Raw genomic sequence first — 23,521 nt, 5'->3', positions numbered from 1 at the left:
AGTCACTGGTGGCAGTGGTCTACAGGCCCCCTAACTGTAATCGCAATGTTGGACAAAGTATCCAAGAAGAAATATTGGACGTTTGTGACAAAGGGACAGCAATAATCATGGGCAATTTCAATCTACATATAAACTGGAAAAATCAGTTCGGCAGTAGTAGCCTGGATGAGGAGTTTATAGAATGCTTTCGAGATAAGTTTCTTAGAGCAGCACGTTCTGGAACCAACCAGACAGTAGGTGAAGCTCAACGCAAACTGGAGGAACAGCACCTCATCTTCCGACTAGGCTCTTTACAGCCTTCCGGATTGAATATTGAGTTCAACAATTTTAGATCATGAACTCCCTCCTCCATCCCCACCCCCTTTCCGATCCCCCTTTTATCCAATAATTTATATAGATTTTTCTTTTCACACCAAATCCATAATTTTTAAATGCATTTCCATCCATTGTTTTATCTCTACCTTTTAGCCTATTTCGATCCCTTCCCCCCACCCCACCAGGGCTATCTATACCTTGCTTGTCCTGCTTTCTACCCTTAATGTCAACATTAGCACATTCCTTAGATAATAGCACCACCTTCAACACCTCATTGTCCTTTTGTCTATGACATCTTTTGGTTATCTCCACCTATCACTAGCCCTCTATCCAGCTCTACCTGTCCCACCCACCCCTTAAACCAGCTTATATTTCACCTCTTTTCTATTTTTCCTTAGTTCTGTTGAAGAGTCATACGGACTCGAAACGTTAACTGTGTTCCTCTCCGCAGATGCTGCCAGACCTGCTGAGTTTTTCCAGGTATTTTTATTTTTGTTTTGGATTTCCAGCATCCGCAGTTTTTTGCTTTTATCAGAGAGCAGGTTATATTAGGCTTGGTATTATGTAATGAGACAAGATTAATTAATGACCTCAGAGTGAAGGCACACCTAGGTAACAGTGTCCACAATTTGATTGAATTTTACATCCAGTTTGAAAGGAAGAGCGGGTCTAAGGCTAATATTTTAAACTTAAATAAGGGCCACTATGTGGGCATGAAAGCTGAGCTCGTTGAAGTGAACTGGGGTACTAGGCTAGGAGGTAGATCAATAGAGAAACAATGGCAGACATTTAACAGGATATTTCAGAATACTCAGAATAAGTATATTCCTAGTATATGGAGAAATTCTAAGGGGAGGACCCACCATCCGTGGTTAACTAAAGAAGTTAAGAAAAGCATCAAACTTAAGGAAAAAGCATATAAACTGTGTAAAGATGAGTGGCAGGTCATATGACTGGCTGGAATAAAAAGAATGGCAGAGAATGACTAAAAGGTTAATCAGGAGAAAGAAATTAGAATATGAGAGGAACCTGGTTAGAAGTGTAAAAACAGATAGCAGGAGTTTCTACAGGTATTTAAAAAGGAAAAGTGAGTGTTGGTCCTCTTGAGTGTGACAATGGGGAGTTAATAGTAATCAAGGGGGATAGTGGTGTAGTGGTAATATCACTGGACTAGTAATCCAGAGGTCCAGGATAATGCCCTGAGGAGATGGGTTCAAATCGCAGCTGGTGGAATTTATAACCAGTTAATAAATCTGGAAGTGAAAGCTAATCTCAGTAATGGTGGCCATAAAACTATCATCGATTGTCATAAAAATTCATCTGGTTCACTAATGTCCTGCAAGGAAGGGAATCTGTCATTCTCACCTGGACTGGCCTATATGTGACTCGAGACCCACAGCAATGTGGTTGACTCTGAAATGACCTCATAAGCCACACAGTTCAAGGGCAATTAGGGATGGGCAACAAATGCTGGCCTTGCCAGCGATACCAGCATCCCATGAAAGAAGAAAAAAATTAATAAGAAAATGGAACTGGGTACAGCAATTAGAAGAAAAAACTGTGTCAACTCAGTGGGAGGCATTCAAAGTTGAGATTCTATGGACACAGTGCAGACATGTCCCCACAAAGGAAAAGGGTGGTGCTGCCAAATCTGGAGCCCTTTGGTTATCTGAAATCATACAGGCCAAGATAAAGTACAAAATGAAAGCTTATGACAGTCACAAAAAGCTTAATACTTTAGAAAGCCTAGTGGAATATAGAAAGTACAGGGGTGAAATAAAAATGGAAATTAGGAAAGCAAAGAAAGGATACGAAAAAACATCGGCAGGTAAGATCAAATAAAATCATAAGATGTTTTACCAGCGCATTAAGAGCAAGAAAATAACTAAGGAAAAGGTTGGGCCTATCATATAGATTGTCACGTTAACTAGTCAGTTGATGCAGATGATGTGGCAGGGTTCTCAATGAGTATTTTGTCTCTGTCTTCACTATGGAGAGGGATGATGCAGACATTCTAGTTAAAGAGGAGGAGTGTGAAATATTAGATACAATAAGCATAGTGAGAGGGGAAGTACTGGAGGGACTGACACTCTTGAAGGTGGATAAATCACCAGGGCCAGATGGATTGTATCCCAGACTGTTAAAGGAAGACAGGGAGAAAATAGTGGATGCTCTGAATCATTTTCCAATCCTCACTAGATACAGGCGAGGTCCCAGAGGATTGGAGATCTGCGAAAGTTGTACAATTAATAAAAAGGGTGCAGGATAGGCCAGAAAATTATAGGCCAGTCAGTCTGATTTCAATGGTGGGCAAATTATTGGAAACAATTCTGAGGCAGAGGATAAACTGTCACTTAGAAAGGCACAGATTGATCAGAGATAGCATAGTTTTTTTTAGGGGAAGATCTTCTCTTACTACTTTATAGAATTTCTTGAGGAAGAAACAAGGAGGATTGATGAGGGTAGTGTAGTGGATGTCTACATGGATTTCAGCAAGGTATTTGACAAGGTCCCACATGACAGACTGGTCAGGAAAGTGAGATCTCATGGGATACAGGGGAAGGTGGCAAGTTAGATCCAAAATTGACTCCATGACAGGAAACAAAGGGTAATGGTCAATGGATGTTTTTGCGAATGGAAAATGGTTTCCAGTGGTGTTCCACAGGGCTCAGTGTTGGGGCCCTTGCTGTTTGTTGCATATATTAATGATTTAGACTTAAATGTGGGAGGCACGATTGGGAAATTTGCAGATAACATAAAAATTGGCTGTGTAAATGATAGTCAAGAGGGTAGCTGTTGACTCCAGAATCACATCAATGGTTTGGTTGAGTGGACGGAGAAGTGGCAAATGGAATCCAATCCAGAAAAGTGAGGTAATGCATTTGGGGAGGGCAAACAAAGCTTGGGAATACACAATAAACAGGAAGTTATTAAGAGGAAGTGAGACACCTTGGAATCCATGTCTCCAAGTCCTAAAAGGTGGCAGGACAGGTGAACAAGGTGGTCAAGAAAGCATTTAGAATGCTTTCCTTTATTGGGCGAAGTATTGAATACAAAAGCAGGGATGGAATGTTGGAACAGTATAAAACACTGGCTAGGCCACAGCTGGAATTTTGTGTACAGTTCTGGTCACCACATTACAGAAAGGGCATAATTGTTCTGGGGAGTGCGCAGAGGAAATTGCAGCTATGAGGCGAGATTTGGTAGGCTAGGGTTGTTTTTTTTTTTAAGAACAGAGGAGGCAAGGGTGGGGGGGGCTAACTGAGGGGCCTAGATAGAGTAGACAGGAAAGACTTGTTTCCCCCGAGCTGAGGGGTCAATTACCAGGGGTCAGAAATTTAAGGTGATCGGTAAAAGGACATGAGGAAAAGCTTTTCCACCCAGAGGGTGGTGAGCGTCTGGAATTCACTGCCTAAATCGGTGGTTCAGGCTGAAATGCTCAACTCGTTTAAGAAGGTACTTGGATCAACATCTGAAGTGCTGTAACCCGCAAGGCTATGGACCAGGTGCTAGAAAGTGGGATTAAAAATTAGTGGCTAGTTTCTTTTTTCTTCTGTTGGTTGACACGGACATGACAGGCTGAATGGCCTCTTTCTGTATCATAACTTTTCCATGGCTCCTATCCTCAAAGCAACATCCTCATAAATCTCCTCAGTTGCCTCTCTCCTGGGATCACATTCCTCATGGAATAGGATCACAAGAACTATATACTGCACTCCAGCTATAAGGAATTCATTCAGTCCAACTATTTAGACTTGATTCTGAGGTAAGAAGCACCCTTCGACCATTAGAGTTTGCTTCCTGACACTGAGCCAATTTGGGGGGAGGGGGGGAGGAAGAGGGGAAAGAAAATAGTGGTAGGAGACTCGATAGTAAGGGGAACAGGCAGGCGTTTCTGCGGCTGTAGATCTGACTCCAGGATGGTATGTTGCCTCCCTGGTGCCAGGGTCAAGGATGTCACTGAACGGCTACAGGGCATTCTATAGAGATCGTGGAACATATTGGTCCCAATGACATAGGTAGAAAGAGGGATGAGGTCCTGCACGCAGAATTTAGGGAGATAGGAAACAGATTAAAAAACAGGACCTCAAAAGGTAGTAATCTCTGGATTACTTCCGGTGCCACGGACTAGTGAGTATAGAAATAGGAGGTTAGTCCAGATGAATGCATGGCTGGAGAGATGGTGCAGGAGGGAGGGCTTTAGATTTCTGCGACATTGGGACTATTTGTGGGGGCAGTGGGACATGTACAAGGCAGACGGGTTGCACCTGAACCAGAATGGGACCAACATCCTTGCGGGGAGATTTGCTAGTGCTGTTGGGGAGGGTTTAAACTAACTTGGCAGGGGGATGGGATCCTGAGAGGAGGTTCAGCAGGGGGAGATGCATAACCAAAATTAGGAGAGAGCAAGTGAGTTTGGAAGGCATAGAAATTATAGGCCAGTTAAAGCACAAGGGAGTTTGGCAAGGTTGGATGGTATTTATGTTAATGCAAGGTGTCTGACGAATGAGGCAGATAAGTTGAGGGCACAAATTAACACGTGGAAGTATAATGTCATTGCTGTCACAGAGACATGCTGAGAGAGGGGCAGGATTGGCAGCTCAATATTCCAGGATATTGGGTCTTCAGGCGAGACAGGGAAGGAGGTAAAAGAGGAGGGGGTGTCGCAATATTGATCAAGGAATCAATTACAGCAGTAAGGAGGGATGACATCTTAGAAGGCTCCTCAAATGAAACCATATGGGTAGAACTGAGAAACAAAAAAGGAGCAAACACATTGCTGGGAGTGTACTTTGGGCTCCCAAACAGTCAGAGAGAAATAGAAGAGCAGATATGTAGGCAAATTTCAGAGAAGTATAAAAATAATAGGGTAGTAATAGTGGGGGATTTCAACTTCCCCAACATTAACTGGGTTAGTCATAATGCGATAGGTTAAGAGGGAGCAGAATTCTTAAAATGCATCCAGGAAAACTTTTTAAGCCAGTACGTAGAAGGTCCTACAAGAGAGGGGGTGGTCCTGGACTAAATTTTAGGGAATGAAGCCGGGCAAGTGGTAGAGGTATCAGTGGGGGAGCATTTTGCAGATAATGATCACAACTTCATTAGATTCAAGGTTTTTATGGAAAAGGACAAGGATGGACCAGAAATCAGAGTTCTAAATTGGGGGAAGACCGATTTTAAAAAGATCAGGTATGATTTGGCCAGAGCGGACTGGGAGCAGCTACTTTTGGGTAAATCTGTGTCAGAGCAGTGGGACTCATTCAAGAAGGAAACAGGGAGAGTACAAGGCCAACATATTCCAGTAAAGATAAAGGTGGGACCAACAAATCCAGGGAACCCTGGATGTCAAGGGATATACAGGATTGGATAAAGAGAGAAAGGGAGGCTTATGGCAGATACCGAGGATTCAAAACAGCGGAAGCCCTGAAGGAGTATAGAATGTGTAGGGGGGAACTTAAAAAGGAAATTAGGAGAGCAAAAAGGGGGCATGACAAAACATTGGCAGGTAAAATAAAGGAAAATCCAAAGTTATTTTACAAGTACATTAAGAGTATGAGGATAACTAGGGAAAATAGTAGGGCCCATTAAGGACCATAGTGGTAATTTGTGTGTGGAGCCGGAAGACGTAGGTAGGGTTCTAAATTAATACTTTGTGTCAGTGTTCATAAGTGAGAGGGATGACGTGGGTATGGAAATCAGGCAGAAGGGCTGTGATATAATTAAAGAAATTGGCATAGAAAGGGGGGAGGTTCTAAATGGTCTGGCAGGCTTAAAAGTAGGTAAATCTCCTGGCCCGGATGCAATGTATCCCAGATTGTTGAGTGAGGCAAGAGAGGAGATAGCAGGGGCACTGGTTATAATTTTCAATAACTCTCTGGCCACAGGAGAGATGCCGGAGGACTGGAGGACAGCCAATGTGGTACTGGTTATTCAAGAGGGGAGGAAGGGATAAACCAGGGAACTACAGGCCAGTCAGTCTAACCTTAGTGGTGGAGAAACTATTGGAAGCAATTCTGAGGGACAGAATTAATCTACACTTGTAGAGGCAGGGATTAATCAAGGACAGTCAGCATGGTTTTGTTAAGAGGAGGTTATGTCTGACCGATTTGATTGAATTTTTCAAAGAGGTGACCAAGTGTGTAGATGAGGGCAATGTATTTGACGTAGTCTACTTGGACTTCAGCAAGTAAGGTCCCGCATGGCAGACTGATAGTGAAGGTAAGAGCCCAAGGGATCCAAGGCAATTTGGCAAATTGGATCCAGAATTGGCTGAGTGGCAGGAAGCAGAGGGTGACGGTCGAGGGGTGTTTTTGTAACTAGATGCCTGTGTCCAGTGGGGTTCCACAGGGATCGGTGTTAGGTCCCTTGCTGTTTGTGGTATATATAAACAGTTTAGACTTGAATGTAGGAGTGTTGATCAGTAAGTTCGTAGATGACACAAAAATTGGTGGGGTGGTAAATACTGAGGAGGATAGCCTTAGATTACAGGAGGATATAGATGGGCTGGTCAGATGGGCTGATCAGTGGCAAATGGAATTTAATCTGGATAAGTGTGAGGTGATGCACTTGGGCAGGACAAACAAGGCACGGGAATACACAACGAATGGTAGGAACCTGGGAAGTACCAAGGATCAGAGGGATCATGGTGTGCACGTCCACCTGTCTCTTAAGGTAGCGGGACAGGAGATAAGATGGTTAAGAAGGCATATGGGATACTTGCCTTTATTAGCTGAGGCACAGACTATAAGAACAGGGAGGTTATGCTGCAACTGTATAAAACGCTGGTTAGGCCACAGCTAGAGTGTTGTGTGCAGTTCTGGAATCCGCATTATAGGAAGGATGTGACTGCACTGGAGGGAAGATCACATCTGGAGTACCGTACAGTTTTGGTCTCTTTATTTGAGAAACAATATAACGCATTAGCAGTTCAGAGAATGTTCACTCGACTGATTTCTGGGATAAAGAGGTTACCTTATTAGGAAGAAGTGTTGGACAGGTTGGGCCATTATCCATTGGAGTTTAGATGCATGAGAAATTACCTTATTGAAAGAGGAGATTTACCAGGGTGTCACCTGGGCTGGAGAGTTTTAGTTATGAGGAGAGATTGGATAGACTGGGCTTATTTTCCTTGGAGCAGAGGAGATTGAGGGGGGACATGGTTGAAGTGTATAAAATTATGAGGGGCATAGATAGGGTAGACAGGAAGGAACTTTTCCCCCTGGTGGAGGGATCAATAACCAGGGGGCATAGATTTAAGGTAAGGGGCAGAAGGTTTAGAGATGATGTGAGGAAGAATTTTTTCACCCAGAGGGTGGTGGGAATCTGGAACTCACTGCCTGAAAGGGTGGTAGAGGCAGAAACCCTCATAACATTTAAGAAGTATTTGGATATGCACTTGCGATGCCATGGTATACAAGGCTATGGGCCTAGTGCTGGAAAACGGGATTCGAATAGTTCGGTACCTGTTTGACCGGCGTAAATGTGATGGGCCGAAGGGCCTTTTTCTGTGCTGTAAACCTCTATGACTATGAGTATTAACATCAGCTGGGATCGTAACACTACCTCCTTGTTATTTTCTCAGAAACTTAAATCAAGTTAGTTAGGCGCAACCTTGCCTAAAAAATTCATGCAGAATACTTGGTTAATTAGTGCCTTCTAAATGATGATTAATACTGCCTCAAATTTTTCCAACTTATCAACATGGTTTTGTGAAAGGGAATTCACATTTGACTAACTTCTTAAAGATCTTTGAGGAAGTAATAAGTGATGAGGTGCCACATCAAAGGTTACTACACAAAATAAGAGCTCAAGGCGTAGGGGGTAACATCATGGATACAGAATTGGTTAGCTAACAGGAAGCAGTGTGTAGAGATAAATGGGTCATTTTCAGGTTGGCAAACTTTAGCTAGCAGAGTGCCACAGGGAGCAGTGCTGGGGCCTCAACTATTTACAATATACATAAATGACTTGGACGAAGGGAACGAATGTACGGTTGCTAAATTTGCTGTTGACACAAAGATAAGTAGGAAACTAAAGTGCGAGGAGTGCATAGTCTCCAAAGAGATTTAAGCAACTGGGTGAAAAATTGGCAGATGGAATTTCATGTAAACTTGTTCACTTTGGCAGGAAGAATAGAAAAACAGTATATTATTTAAACTGAGAAGGATTACAAAACTCCACGGTACAGCAAGTGATGAGAAGCTAAATGGGGTGTTATCATTTATCGCAAGAGGAATGGAATATACAAGTTGGGATGCTTTGCTACAATTGTACAGGGCGTTGGTGATACCACATCTGGAGTACTGTACAGTTTTGCTCTCTTTACTTGAGAAACAATATAATGCATTAGAAGCAGTTCAGAGAATGTTCACTCAACTGATTTCTGGGATAAAAAAACCTTATTAGGAAGAAATGTTGGACAGGTTGGGCCATTATCCATTGGAGTTTAGATGCATGAGAAATTATCTTATTGAAACATACAGGATCCTGAGGGGCTTGACAAGGTGGATGCTGTGAAGGTATATCTCCTTGTGAGAGAGAGAGACAAGAACAAGGGGACAGTTTAAAAATAAGGGGTCTCGCATTTAAGGCAGACAGGAGGAGAAATATTTTCTCTGAGGGTTGTTAGTCTATGGATTTCTCTTCCCCAGAGAGTAGTGGAGGCGAGGTCTTTTGAATATTTTTAAGGCCAAGTGTGATGGATTCTTCATTGACAAGGGAGTCAAAGGGTATAGGGATAGTGGAACTTTAGTTTCACCCCTGCGCTTTCTTCTTTAGGCTTTCTGTATCTTATATAAGCTTGTCTTCTTTGCCTTATCTTACACTGTACAGACCTTGACATGCAGAAAGGAATTTAGCTTTGGGAATCCCACCCTTTTTGTTTGTAGAAGCATATTTATTCTGGTGGCTATTTCCTCCTTGAATAACTATCACTGCTCAGCAACTTATTTACCTTCAAGTAGCTGTTTCCAGTTCACTTTTTGCAAATCTCGTCTCAGCTTAGTAAAATTGGCCTTTCGCCAGTCTGACTTTTACACTTTGTCTGCCTTTATCAGTTCCCATATCTATGCTAAATGTGACTCCATTATGCTTGCTACTATTAAAATTATTTGTCAGTGATACCCCCCCTCCACTTGGCTAGTTTCATTCCCTAGAACTGCTTGTTCCTTTGGCCTTGCAATGCACTGGTTAAAGAAAAAAAATTTTCCTGAATGCATCTTCAGAATTTTGTGCCCTCTAGACCATTTACAACGCTCTTATTCCAGTTAACGTTAGGGTAGTTGAAATCCTCTACTATTACTGGCCTGTTGTTTTTGCTTTTCTCAGAAATCTATATATTTGCTCTTCTATCTCCCTCTGACTGTTGGGTCTATAATATATTCCCAGCTGTGTGATTTTGCCTTTTTTTGTTTCTCAGTTCAATCCAAATGGCCTTATTTGATGCTCCTTCTAGCATATCATCCCTCAGGTGTCAGCTGTGTCTCAGTTGGTAGCACTCTCGCCTCTGAGTCACAAGGCTCTGGCTTCAAAGTCCCACTTCAAACTTGAACACAGAAATCTAGGCTGACCCTCAGTACTGAGGGAGCGCCATGCTATAGGAGGTGCTGCCTTTTGGAGGAAACACTAAACCGAGGTCTTATCTGCATGCTCAGGTGGATGTGAAAGATCTTGTGATACTATTTCAAGAACAGCAGGGGGTATATCCCTAGTGTCCTCATCAATATTTATCCCTCAATCAATATCAGAAAAACAGGTGACTGTTTGTGGGATCTTACTGCCGACTGGCTACATTACAACAGTGATTACATTTCAGAAGTACTTTATTAGCTGTAAAGTGCTTTGAGACATCTGGTGGTTGCAGAAAGCACTCGATAAATTAAGTCTTCCCTTTTAGCTTTTTCCTCATGGCTGTAATTGATTCTTTAACCAATATTACAACGTCCCCTTTTCTTTTAATGCCCCCTTCTATTGCATCTGAAAACCCTATAACTAGGAATCTTGAGCTGTTATTCCTGCCTTTCTTCAAGCCATGCTTCAATAATAGCTATGATAGCTTCCAAATGTCGAGTTGCCTCCTCAGCTCATCTGCTTCATTCACTAGATTCTTTATATTGAAGTATTTACTGTTATGTTCTTCTATTTGAAGTAAATGTACCAATCACATGACAAGGATTGATGAAACAGTAATGTGGGTTCTATATTTGAAGATAAGACTATATACAAAATTTTAACTAGGAAGCCAAGGGTCTAATCTCTACTGCTGCTACTTGCAGACTGCATAAAAGTCATGGGACTGATACATCACATCCCGTGGAGGCGGTAATGAGTCTCACCCTGAAAGCTAAATGTACCTCATATCACAACATTTACCGTTCATTGCTGAGCAACACCTTTGTTGTCTATTTTCTAGCTTTTGTTTTCTCTGCCTTCTGTGCTCCACACAGCACTGCTAATCTTCCTGCTGCTTATCCAGCTACGAGCAATCTGATCTTGAAGGTCTCAGAAGCCAAGCTGTGCTTAGCGACCAGTCTATTTCTCCAGGTTTCATCACTTATACGGTGCCTGGAGTACTGTGACCCTGCTTAGTGTCTGATAACAGCATCTGATACAGAGGTTACCTGATCAAACCTCCTGCCTTGAAGTACACTAGTTTGGGACTGAGCCTGGAAAGAGCATGATACATCGATGCCTATGTACCATAGTGCTCTGTTCTGCCATTAATTCCCTTCTGTTAGAAAAAAACTGGGTAGCAGTGCCCGCTTGCTCATAACATGAGATTCTCCAGCAGTTTAGTGTCTGAATCCAAAAGATGTCCCAGGACTATTTAAATATCGTCAGTTAATATATTATTTAGAGTAAATTACCACTATATACAGCTGGAACCAGGGCACTATCCTATGGTTGGAACACATCTCACATTCTGGAGGGTAGATGGGTTGATGGAGATAGTGAAGTTGGTTCCCACGGTCTCCTGAAGTTTACTGTGGGGACGAGAGGAAATTTCCCGGTTTTATCCATTGATTTTATTCTTTGCCTTGGGGTGAGTGGGGATAGGATGGGCTTAACAATGAGAGAAGATTACCAATGGGACCAGACAGGATCAACAGACCTTGTCATATGTTCCAGTGTACATAGGAGTTACAGCCCACAATAATAAGGGTGTTTGCATTAATCTATTCGGGACTAACTCTGGATTGGCATTGCCACTTCCATGCTGATTCTCTCTGAATCAATATGACAGTGCCACTGTAATTCAAGCCTGTGAACTGCTCTTTTGTCTGGTGGGTCAGATTGCTGTCCAACTTCAGAGAAACCCCAAGACAATAGTATAACAATCTGCCAACATTCACAGATGAAGCCAGCAGATTCTCTTGATGATGCGGATATGGACTTTCAAAAGGCGTTTGTTTAAGCTCATCATCACTTTTTAAGAAGAACTGAAGCCAATGGAATAAAAGAGGCAGTAGCAGCATGGATACAACATTGGCTAAGGGCTGTTTTTTGGAATGGAGGGAGGTATTCAGCAGTGCTCCCCAAGGTTCAGTATTTGAACAATTGCTGTTCTTGATATACATTAATGACTCAAACTTGAGGACAGAGAGTATTATTTCAAAATTTGCACATTACACAGAACTTGTAGGTGTAGGAACTTGTAGGTGCAGTAAACACAATGAGAAATGGGCAGTCACATGATAGATGAAACTCCACACAAAGTGTCAAGTGATGCATTCTGAAAGGAAGAATAACGAGACACAATACACATAAAAGGATGTAATTTTAAAGGGGGTTCAAAAGAGAGAAACCTGGGGGCGTTTATGCACAAACCTTTGAAGGTGGCAGGACAGGTTAACAGAGCGGTTAATAAAACATGAGATCCTGGGTTTTATAGACGTACAGAGTACAAAAGCCAGGGAATTATGCTAAACCTACAGAACAAAGTAACCTGGCTCCAGCTGGAGTATGGCACTCAATTCTAGGCGTCACACTTGAGGAAGAATGAGAAGCTTTGGAAAGGATACAGAAGAGATTTACGAGAATGGTTCCAGGGATGAGGGGTTACTATTACATGGATAGGCTGGAAAAACTGGGATTGTTCTCTTTAGAGACTAAGTGGAGGTTTGACAGAGGTGTTTAAAATGAAACATTTAGGTAAAGTAAATAAAGAGAAATTGCTTCCAGTAGCTGAAGGATCGATAACCAGATCAACCAGATTCAAGATGATTGGCAAAAGAACCAGAAGTGACATGAGGTCAAACATTTTTATGCAATGGGTGGTTTGGATTTGGAATGAACTGTCTGAGAGGATGGTGACAATTACAGATTTCATTGTAGCTTTCTAAAGATGATTGGATAAATACTAGGAGGAGGAAAAAGGGTAGGGATATGGGGAAAGAGCGTGGGAATGGGACTGATAGATGGCTCTTCAAAAGAGCTGATGGGAAATCGATGGGCCGAATAGCCTCTTTCTGTGCAGCACTGTTCTATGTTTTAACACATGTAGCTTGGGTATAGCATACTCCATATTGTTTAGAAAGCTTTCTCCTTTGAGTGCAATCCCAGCATCAAACTTTGACTGACTTCATAAACAAATTTAGGCATAAGAAAATGAGTTTAAAATTATTTTAAATTGAAGCTAGCTTCAGGATAACAGAGGAACAGGTGTAGACCATTCAGCACCTTGAGTCCGTTCCACCACTCAACTGAGGTCAAGGCTCATCCATATCTTAACTTAATTTACCTCCCTTTCTTTCACAGCCCTATTCAACGCTTGACGTATTAAAACTAGCTGACTTCCTGGCTTTAAAAGAAAACATAAACTGGGCGCCATGGCAAATCAGCCACTTACTTGGCAAACAGTGCTCTGGCCAAAGCCAGCCTCATCCTCCAGCCTCCAGAGAACTCTCTGAAACAGAAACACAAAGTTAACTTTGAGACTTGAAAAGAAAACTTAACAATTACTTCAAGATAATTAAAAAGGGCAGGCTGCACAAGTGAAATGAAGCTTACTTAAAGTCTGAAAGAAAAAGGATGCATATTATCTAAATGGTGAGAGATTCCAGAGCTCTTTAAGATTCAGAGGGATCTGGGTGTCAGAGTGCATGAATCACAAAAAGCTAGTAAGCAAGTACAGCACGTAATTAGGAAAGCTAATAGAATGTTATCATTTATTGTGAGGGAAATTGATTACAAAAGTAGAGAGGTTATGCTTCAGTTGTACAGGGCATTGGTGAGACCATATCTGGAGGATTGTGCACAGTATTGGTCACCTTATTTAAGGAAAGATGTACAGATGTACATGCATTAGCAGTTCAGAGAAGATTTACTAGACTAATACCAGGAATGGCAGGTTGTCTTATGAGGGAAGGTTGACAGGTTAGGCTTGTATCCACTGGAGTTTAGAAGAGTAAAAGGCAACTTGATTGAAACCTTTAAGGCCCTGAGGGGTCTTGATAGGGTGGGTATGGAGACGATGTTTCCTCTTGTGGGAGGATCTAGAACTTGGGCTCAATGTTTAAAAATAAGGGGTCGCCATTTAAGACAGAGAGGAGGAGAAATTTTTTCTGAGAGTTGACAGTCTTCGGAACTCTTCCTCAAAAGGCGGTGGAAGCAGAATCTTTGAATATTTTTAAAGCAGAGCTAGATAGATTCTTGATTAACAAAAGGGTGAAAGGTTATCTGGGAAAGCAGGAATGTGGGGTTGAGGTTACAATCAGATCAGCCATGATCTTATTGAATGGCGGAGCAGGCTCGAGGGGCCAAGTGGCCTACTCCTCCTAATTCATATGTTTGTAACTCTGGGTAGATAGTAATTTAATATTTTCTACTATAAGATCATGGATTAATCTGCTGACATAGTGTTGCAACCTTTAAAGTCCTGATGGGTCAATGAATTAACTTAATAAACATAACAATGGGTGACTGGCTGTGAGGGAATAGAATGAGCTTTCTCTTCTTTAAACTATTATTTCCAATAACGTGTGTTTAACAATAACGTGTACATATATAAGCTAAATTGTAAAAGCCCGCAAAATGCAGGGCTGAGGACACTTGTATCCTGTCATGAAGGAATTGATGCAAAATCAATGTCATGCAACGGAAGAAGAATTATTTTTCCTCAAGATGTTGAATGTCATAAAAGTGCTTATGAATGTTTGAAATTGCAAGCTGGAGTGGCAACTACCATTGAATGTGGTAAAGTTCACAATTTAACAATGAGGTAGGTGGCTTGGTGACAGCTGAATTGGACAGAGCAGGGTCATAAGATGGAGGGAGAACAGGGTGACTCTGCAAGATGTTCACTGGGCAAAGGGAAGTGGGATATTTACTGTGCAGAGGGGCTATGCAGAGCAAAGGACCCCATGTGGAAAATAGTGATATGCTCAAGGAAATTAGAGATAGGATTTTCAGGAACAGTACAGAGTTAGAAACCAAGGCAGTGGCACCTAGCTTACATGGGTGGCTGGCAGGAATCCAACATCTATCTGGCGAAAGAAGCTCAAGACACAAATGTGTTACTCCTTCCAGTGGCCTAATAGATATATGATCATTTTGGAACTGTAACTTACTGCCTGGACACTGCTATGAGCCAATAAATAATTTCCGGTGACCAGGTGGTATCAATATTTGAAGCCCTTGAAATTCTGACACTATATCACTAGCAATTACAATTCAAAGGTACTTCATTCATTTTAAAGCACTTTGGGACCTCCTGAGGTCATGAAAGGGGTTACAGGAATGCAAGATTTCTTTTTACTATTGTCTAAATGGCTAATAAATATGAAGTAAAACAGGGAAGAGGTTGCATTGGAGGTTGCACCAGGCAATAATTAACCTAGGTAGAGACCAGTATTGATTGTGCTCCTGATATTATACAGCCTTGTGATGCTGGTTCTCATTGATAATATAGTGTTTGCCTGGCATTCTGCCACAAATACTAAGTCAGCAGCTGACTCAAAAGAAGTTTTTTTTGTGCATTGTCTCACCTGGTCATCTGTTGCTGCATCTTGGAACTGAACCCCAAACCAGCCAGAATTACCGAGGCCCTAAAATAGAGAAAGAGACCGTCAAATCAGACAGATGCAGATTTTTGTATTGTGTTATGGTCCACGCTGATGTTACTACTGGACAAGCCAAATCCCAGGATGGAACCTGGCTTGATAGATCCTAACTATTTTTTATTTAGATTTTTTTTTGAGTGTGGCTGCTGAACAGAGTCACTGGAGTCATCTGATGAACTGTTAATAAAAGAATAAAACATTTATTAAACATGAACTATATTATAATACTCATTCACCCACATCCAAACCTTTACAGATATATACAGATTTGTAAGGATAATACAAGTTACAAAAGCTATCTTATGCCCTACTATTCACAGTAAGTACACAGTCCATGTAAATCAAGAGGCGACCAGTGGTCAAACACACCACACACTGAAAACAATTGACAGATGCCACCATAAACAGCTGCTATGGATCTTTCCTCAACTCCCCCCACCCACTCCCAGACACTTATCACACCGTGAGCCAACTGGTCTCAATGAATTCCATCCGAGGGCTTCCAATCTTCACTCTAAAACAACTTGCTTGGAATCTTCTCCCAAATGACACTTTCTCTTAGACATCTTCCACAAGGGTCCACCTCCAGGGTTTCGAACTCTCCTTCCGATGCTCCTCTGCCCAGATCACCACGTGCATTCAAGCTTCTTTCCACACACTCTCTCTCACTGACTCAGCCATGCCAACAGAACACCACTGCTTCACATGCTCATTGTAAAGAGTTACAGGCCTTTGGCTGTCCCCTTGGATCTTCTGGCTTCTCACAAGCCCACAAACTGCTTTAAATCTGTGTCCTGCAGCTTTCTCCCTTTAAGCTTGGAACCTTTCATTGTTCCTCACTCAGCTTCACTAAACAGGGCCTTTTCCAGATTCCTGTCCTTGTCTTCGACTTAACTGTCCACTTGGGACCTTTCCTATTCCACTGCCCCGGGTTTGGGGACTTGCTTCTTTTTGGAACCTGCTTCTTGCAGTTCTCTCTCCTGTCCTGCTTCTCCTGGCAACTGCTTCAACTTTAGTTTGGGACTTGCTATCTGTCCCTCTCTTGTGCTGCTTCTGCTAGTAACTCCTTTCAACCTTGGAGCACACCGACCAACTGCACTCAAACGGAACTGAAACTACATTTCTGTCTCTGGGGGGGGCCCCTGTTGCTCGGCAACAGTACAGTTTTTTCCCAGCTTGTTTGTCTTACTTTCCCTTCAAGAGTCATAAAATCGCATTACAATGCTGGCATCTTTTAAAGTGAAGCTAAAACTCAAAAACTCAAATTCTCCCTTTCTTACACACATATACAGAAATATAAATCAAACTTCATTCCTACAACCGACAAACACAAATATAACTTACTTAAAATATCTCTATTGTCTAACATTTGGAATTGTTCTAAGTGAGAGGTGAAAGCAGGAGAACATGAAAGAGAAACAAATATGTCCAGTGAATTTCATTAAGGAAGGGGAGAGGTGAAGGGGTAAAAAATGATCTAGGGCAAAATGGTTTAGGGCAATACAATTTTGCAAGGCCAACTCTCCACACGTTCCAATCCAAACAGCCAAATTATCTCAAAACTCTCTAAACATTTCCACTGTTCTCAATTACGCTAAATACCAAAATGTGTCAATATATTGCTCTGGAAAACCTCATTGCTCCAGCACGGTACAAACTTCTCACAGAAAGCTTTACTTACCCCTTCTTTAAAAAAAAAAACACATGTACAGAAATGTCCACACAAAAAGAATATTTCTTTTTGTCTTCTCAAAGAAAAAGACGTCCACCCCTCTTTGAGGATCTCCAGTAACATTTTGGAGTTCACTCCTCTTTTCGTGAAGCAGTCGCACAATTGGTAGCTGCTACCAATCCATTTGATCTTGGCCATCTCCTTATTCTCTAGCATCTGTTTTAAGCTTGCAATGTCAATTCGCAATCTCTTTTCATGAACAAACTTTGTAGACTGAACATTTTTCCCACAGTGACTTGTCTGTAAGACATTTGATAAGGTACCTTTCCCGAATACCCTTATCCATTTAAAATTTCTGCCAGCACCTTCGATACAAAGAATGCCACACCTGCCACCTCAACAAGGGCGAAAGTCACCGCTGCAAACGTAATTCTCACAACTCGTCATATCTTTTTACATTCCCGTGCCAAAGGGTGACATTTAACATTTCCTTCATGAGAAATATCACAAGTCCTCCTGCACTCGAAAATCCATCACATCGATTTGCATAAGACGCGCCACTAAAAACACAATCAGTTTCATTTTTCTAAGATCACCTAAAGACGGGAATTTCAAAACACACTGCTCCATTTTTAATTTTGTCAATGTCTTGTTTGCCCAAATCATTTCTTCAACCTCGGGATCATTCATTTTAGTGCTCAATTCCAAAATGTCAAAACTGACGTCTGGCCTTGTTTGCCTAGCCTACTGAGTTGCCCAGTTAATCTTCCGAGTTCCTCTTTTCCTATTTCAGAAGCCACTGTGTCTTTCTGGGAGGCCCTACTACAACTAGTTGCAATGGGAGTGACGTTCTCTAAGTAGGCTTGCTGATGTACAAGGACGTGTGATCCGCTCTGCCTGATTTCCAACCCAATGCACTGAAATGCACTGGAAGTCTGGCTTCCAGCTCTGAACTTGGTTCTGCGCCCATTAATGACAACCGTTTCAAATCTGCTACCGCCACCCCACAAAAAAATCATCCACATGCATCACAAAGATGCCTGCAAGCTTCCCTCCGTGGTGCCAATAAAACACGGCTGGTCTGCCATCAACTGAAGACAGCCCAACTTGAACAAACCTGACCTCACTGAGAAATACCAAACTCTGGAGGTGTCATTTAAACTGTATACATATTTGCTTAGCTTCCAGAGTCCCTTCTGCGTTTGACGCCTCTTTTAGTGGATGAAGAAAAACTTCCCTTTGAAGTTGGTGTCCCTACAAAAAGGCAGCTTTAATACCGATTGAACAGAGCTAAAAACATCTTCAGAGTAGCTTTTCCTGCCATAGATGAATCTACTCCTATATCCTGGTCACCCAATTTTCCTTCAAACTCTCGTGCCACTCACTCGGCTTTAGCTTTATAAGTCCCAAAAGGAAGCACCTTTTCTGTGCATATCCATCTGAGATAGAGCTGGTTGTACCCTATCTGCCACCTCAGTGTATAGCCCAAATTCTTTCCAACTATGCAGTTCTTGCAATTGGCATCCTTTATTAATTTATCAACTGATTTGTTTGAAGCTACTAAGACTTCTTGATCACATGGGCTTCTGCTCCTTGTAGCATTACCAGTCTGTGCCATTTTCCTTGACCTTGTAAGCTAAGCCCTCTATCCTGCCCTCTTATCACGCTCCAGGCTATTACTGCTTGATCTCCCTCTCCTATTTATGGACGTTCTTTCAATAGTTGGCAATCTCTTCCAAGAGGCATGTTCACTCCCAGACCCACAGTCTAAACTGATACTGCATTTTCATTTTTTTTACTTCATGTTCCCAATCCATAGGCCCAACCTCCTGTAATTTATCTCTTACATTTAACCAGTTTTTATGTTTTCCAGTGGCCTTCCCTGCTCTACCTATAATCGTCGCATCTCTCCATTGACTGGCCCCTTCTGGCAAGTATGTAACTTTAGTGCCAGCTTTTGACAGTTGTCCTCTGGGGCCAATAGCCTCATCTTGCTCATCCAAACTGCTGTGCCCATCTTCAGATAACCTGTCAACTTCAGCAACGTTCTTACAATCATACAACATATGGGTATGAGAAGTACATAGTTCCTCATCAATTCCTATAATTCTTTCCAGAGCGGCAAATTTGTAATCTGCACCAACTAACCTCGATGAGTGTACCCAAATAGTCTGGTTCCCACGCTGTAAAATGACTGTTTTACCATCCTATAACTTTTCCGGGGCCTTTCCACTCGTTAAGCCCTTTCTCTTTTATGGTATACCATGTCTCCCTGATTGAAAATCACTTGATGGTGGTACATTATGTCCTAAAGCTTGCTGAATTCTCTCTGAAACTTCGGCTTTAAGGAATGCTCTTCTGCCCATGGGAGTCCATTTAAATGTTCAGAAAAGGTAGAGCTAATCGTAGGTCCCTTCCAAGCTGGGGGAATGATCACTCAGGACTGAAGGAATTTTTGGATTTCTACCAAAAACCAACAGATATGGACTATCGCCATCAACCATCTGCAGTTAATTCTTGGCATGGACAGCCCATGCTAGAGCAGATGTTAACTTACAGCTTGGTCGATCTGCTAAAATCTTACGAAACATTTCATTTATCACCGCGTGGTTCCTTTCACATGCTCCGTTACTAAAACGGCTTTCTGCTGCTGTATTCATAACTATTATATTCATGTTTTCGCACATATCCTGAAACTTATCTTCAGCAAATTCCCCTCCATTACCAGTGAGGAATTTTGCCGGTGGTCACAATCCACTTTTCCATAACCTGGTTCACAATTATTTTCTTTACTGTATATGATTGTCGACAGGCTGAACCTTGTTGCCAAATCTACAAAAAGTAAAACAAAAATGTTCTTTTCTTTAAACCACATCTTTAAATTCATCGCAAAACTTCATTGAAATCTCTCACTAAGGACAGACTCACTATCGGCCGTGACTGAGTCCTTTTGTATTTCTTACATATATCACACCTATCGCTTATCTCCTCTAAGTTTAGTGTACTCTCTATCCCTTATTCCTTCATCCCTTAGCAAAATTTTCAATCTTTGGGGAGAAAGGTAGGTGAACTGACGATGCAATTTTAACACAATAAGCTTTTACTCCTGCAAATTCCTATCTCCTGATGCTATTAGCACTTCTTTAATTTCCTTAGTAGAAAAGTTAGGTTTCATTAAAGGAATGCAGAAGTGTCCATATTGCGTAAATTGTAAATCCACAGGATTTCCAAATACAATGGCCTTGTAATTTTCCATTTCCGGTTTCACTTACGCTTTCTTCATCGATGGCCTACTCAACAGTAACTGTACTTTGCTGGACACTATGCCCATGCTGATGAAATGATTGGCTCCAGTTATCTTACAGGGAATTAATACCCTTTTTAAAGATTTTAGGGTGTTATCATCTCCAAATCTAAAACTGGTGGCACTCTCAAATTCCTTAACCTTATTGCGGTCCTTGTCATTTAAGGAGGCCAAGTAGTATTTTAAGCAGTCTATTCCAGACACAGATGTGCATCCACTATCTAACACTGCACAATTGAAGGACTCTGCAACCAAGACATTCAGCATTGGGCTGAAACTTTTTGAACTAATACAATGCTCTCTCTTTGGCCAATATCTCCATCTTCTTCTTCCGGGTCTTCTATCTCATGTTTAATTTCGAACACCTTATTATATCATTTAGGGCAGTTTATTGCATAATGTTATTTTGAATCACATCTCAAACACCGACTGACCGCACCCTGGGCATTTCTAAGATTCATTCTTTTGTTGTAATTCCCCAATTCCTTTCTCCTGCCACAATTGTTAAAGGTGTTTCTGTCCTCAATTTTTCTAGTTACAAATCTCCTTTCATACTGACATCTGCGTCCTGTTTCTAAACAACCTCACCATCCCGTTAACATTGTATCCTCCATTTTCTGGCTTAACAGAAGCCGATAACTTAAATGCCAGCACTGATTGGGGAGTTTCTAGATGGAATTTTTGCAATCTTTCATATAGTCCACTGAGTTCCATTATGTAATCCTCCAACTTCCTAAATTTGTCACAATCTGACCACGCTTCATAAGCACTTAATAAATCATCCTTTTGATAGATCTTATTCATAAAATCTAATAATGTATCGAAACCTTCATCCAAGTCAAAATGCTCAAGCTCCAACTCAGAAAATACTTTGCATCTTATTTTGCTTTCATACGGTAGCCTAAGTGCCATGGTTACTTCATTCTTCCACTGGCCATATGGTTGGTGCTCAGAAAACATTGGTGGGCAATCACACCCCAACACTCTACATTTTGATTCAGCCATTTTTGAGTGACTCCAAACCACTCTGCTCTTAAAATGAACTCCAAATACAGTCTGTTGTCCGAAGAAAACATGGTTTCCAATCTTTTTTACTTACAATCAGTAACCATCCTCTGCTACCGCTGTTAAACTCCAATGGCTGCTGGCAACAAAGACCGAGACCAAGACTGACTCCTTCGAATAGAGTTCTTTTTCGGAGCGCCGAGACAAATGATCACCAGCAGCTCCAAGAAACAAAAATTGTGCTTCCAAAATCTCTTGATATTGATTCCGCATGGATAAAGCGCAAGCATAATACTCTCTACAGAGAGAACTCACCCTGGGTACTTAGGTTGTTAACTGATAATTAGCAATTGAGCTCTTTGTGAGTTAACTGCTTCCTTCCCCAACATGGATTAAGGATTGACTAACAGGCAGAAAACAGATTAGGAATAAACGGGTCATTCTCATATTGGCAGGCTGTGAACAGTGGGTATCGCATGGATCAGCACTTGGGCTCCAGCTGTTCACAATATATATCAATGATTTGGATGTGGGGGCCAAATGTACTATTTCCAAGTTCGCAGATGACATAAAGCTATGTGGGAATGTGTGTTGTGAGGAAGCTGCAAGGCGGCTTCAAGGGGATATGGACGGGCTTAGTGAGTGGGCAAGAACATGACAGATGGAATATAACGTGGAAAATGTGAGGTTATCCACTTTGGTAGGAGGAACAGATGCACAGGTATTTACTAAATGGTAAGAGATTAGAAAGTGTAAATGCCCAAAGGGGTAAGGGTGTTCTCGTCAATAAGTCACTGAAGGCACACATGCAGGTGCAGCAAGCAATTAGAAAGGTTGATGGTATATTAGCCTTTATCTCAAGAGAATTTGAGTACAGGAGTAGTGAAGTCTTGCTTCAATTGCACAGAAACTTGGTTGGACCACACCTGGAGTACTGTGAGCAGTTTTGGTCCCCTTACCTCAGAAAGGATATTATTGCCATAGAGAGAGTGCAGTGAAGGTTCACCAGACTTGTTCCCGGGATGGTGGGGCTGTCCTATGAAGAGAGGTTGGGGAAACTGGGCCGGTATTCTCTAGAGTTTTGAAGAATGAGAGATGATCTCATTGAAACCTACAAAATGCTTGAAGGGATAGACAGGGTAGATACAGGTATTTGCCCTGGTATAGAACCAGGGGACACAATTTCAAAATAAGGGGGAAGCCACTTAGGACTAAGATGAGGTGAAATTCTTTTATTCAGAAGGTTGTGAATCTTTGGAATTCCCCACCTCAGAGGGCTGTGGAAGCTCAGTTATCGAATATGTTTAAAGCAGAGTTTAACAGGTTTCTAAATATCAATGACAAATGAATGTGGAGGTAGTGTGGGAAATAGGCATTGAAGTGGATGATCAGCCATTGAAGGTGGAGCAGGGTCAATGGGCTGAATGGCCTATTCCTGTTCCTATGTTCCTGTACAGGAGGCAAGTATTTTTAATGCCCTATTCAACAGATAACATCTCTGCTACTGCAGCATTTCCTCAATTCGGTGAGGACCTGTGGCATTGTGTCCACCTGTACACAAATCACAAAACTCGTAGACAGATAAAAAAAAATGCAATGTTGCGAATTACCTCAAGGACGCTAGGATACAAAAGGAGTAAAAATCACAGAATCGTTATGGTGCAGGAGGCCGCCACTTGGCTCATCATGTCTGCACCGGCTCTCCGAATGAGCAACTCACCTATTACCATTCCCAACTTCTCTCTGTAACCCTGCACATTCTTCCTTTTCAGATAACAGTCTAATTCTCTTTTGAATGCTTCAATTAAATCTGCCTCCACCACACTCTAGGGCAGTGCATTCCAAACCCTAACCACTCACTGTTTAAGAAAGTTTATCTTTAATGACTTTTCCACATATGCACCTCATTTGGAGTTGAATCTTTTATTTTATATTGACTCTTCATGTATTTCCTACCAAAATGAATCTATTCGCACTTCTCTGCATTGAACTTCATCGACCACCTGCCTGCCCATTCCACCAGCCTATGCCCCTTTTGAAGTTCTACATTAACCTCCTCACAGTTCACAATGCTTTCAAGTTTTGTATCATCCGCAAACTTTGAAATTGCGTCCTCAGGAAAAGCAAGAGTCCCGACACTGACCACTAGGGAAATTCACAACAAGC

The 23,521-nt window shown here is 41.8% G+C and overlaps 1 protein-coding gene and 1 pseudogene across 2 annotated transcripts in view; both read right to left on the bottom strand.

Annotated features, from left to right (window-relative positions):
* The window catches only part of abcf3 (ATP-binding cassette, sub-family F (GCN20), member 3), a 156,615-nt gene that overhangs the window by 52,207 nt on the left and 80,887 nt on the right, over positions 1–23,521 (bottom strand). For both annotated transcript variants that reach the window (XM_041182848.1, XM_041182849.1), the window contains 2 exons: positions 15,300–15,359; positions 13,163–13,219 (listed from right to left, as the gene is read on the bottom strand). In XM_041182848.1, coding sequence (XP_041038782.1) covers positions 13,163–13,219; positions 15,300–15,359 — 117 coding nt within the window. The remainder of the gene's footprint in view (positions 1–13,162; positions 13,220–15,299; positions 15,360–23,521) is intronic.
* On the bottom strand, positions 21,547–21,718 carry LOC121275541 (annotated as a pseudogene).

Source organism: Carcharodon carcharias, chromosome 2 (genome assembly GCF_017639515.1).
Source record: "Carcharodon carcharias isolate sCarCar2 chromosome 2, sCarCar2.pri, whole genome shotgun sequence".
NCBI classification, from domain to species: Eukaryota; Metazoa; Chordata; class Chondrichthyes; order Lamniformes; family Lamnidae; genus Carcharodon; species Carcharodon carcharias.
Note: the sequence above shows the minus strand (reverse complement) of the source record. Positions and strands in the feature narration are given on the sequence as shown.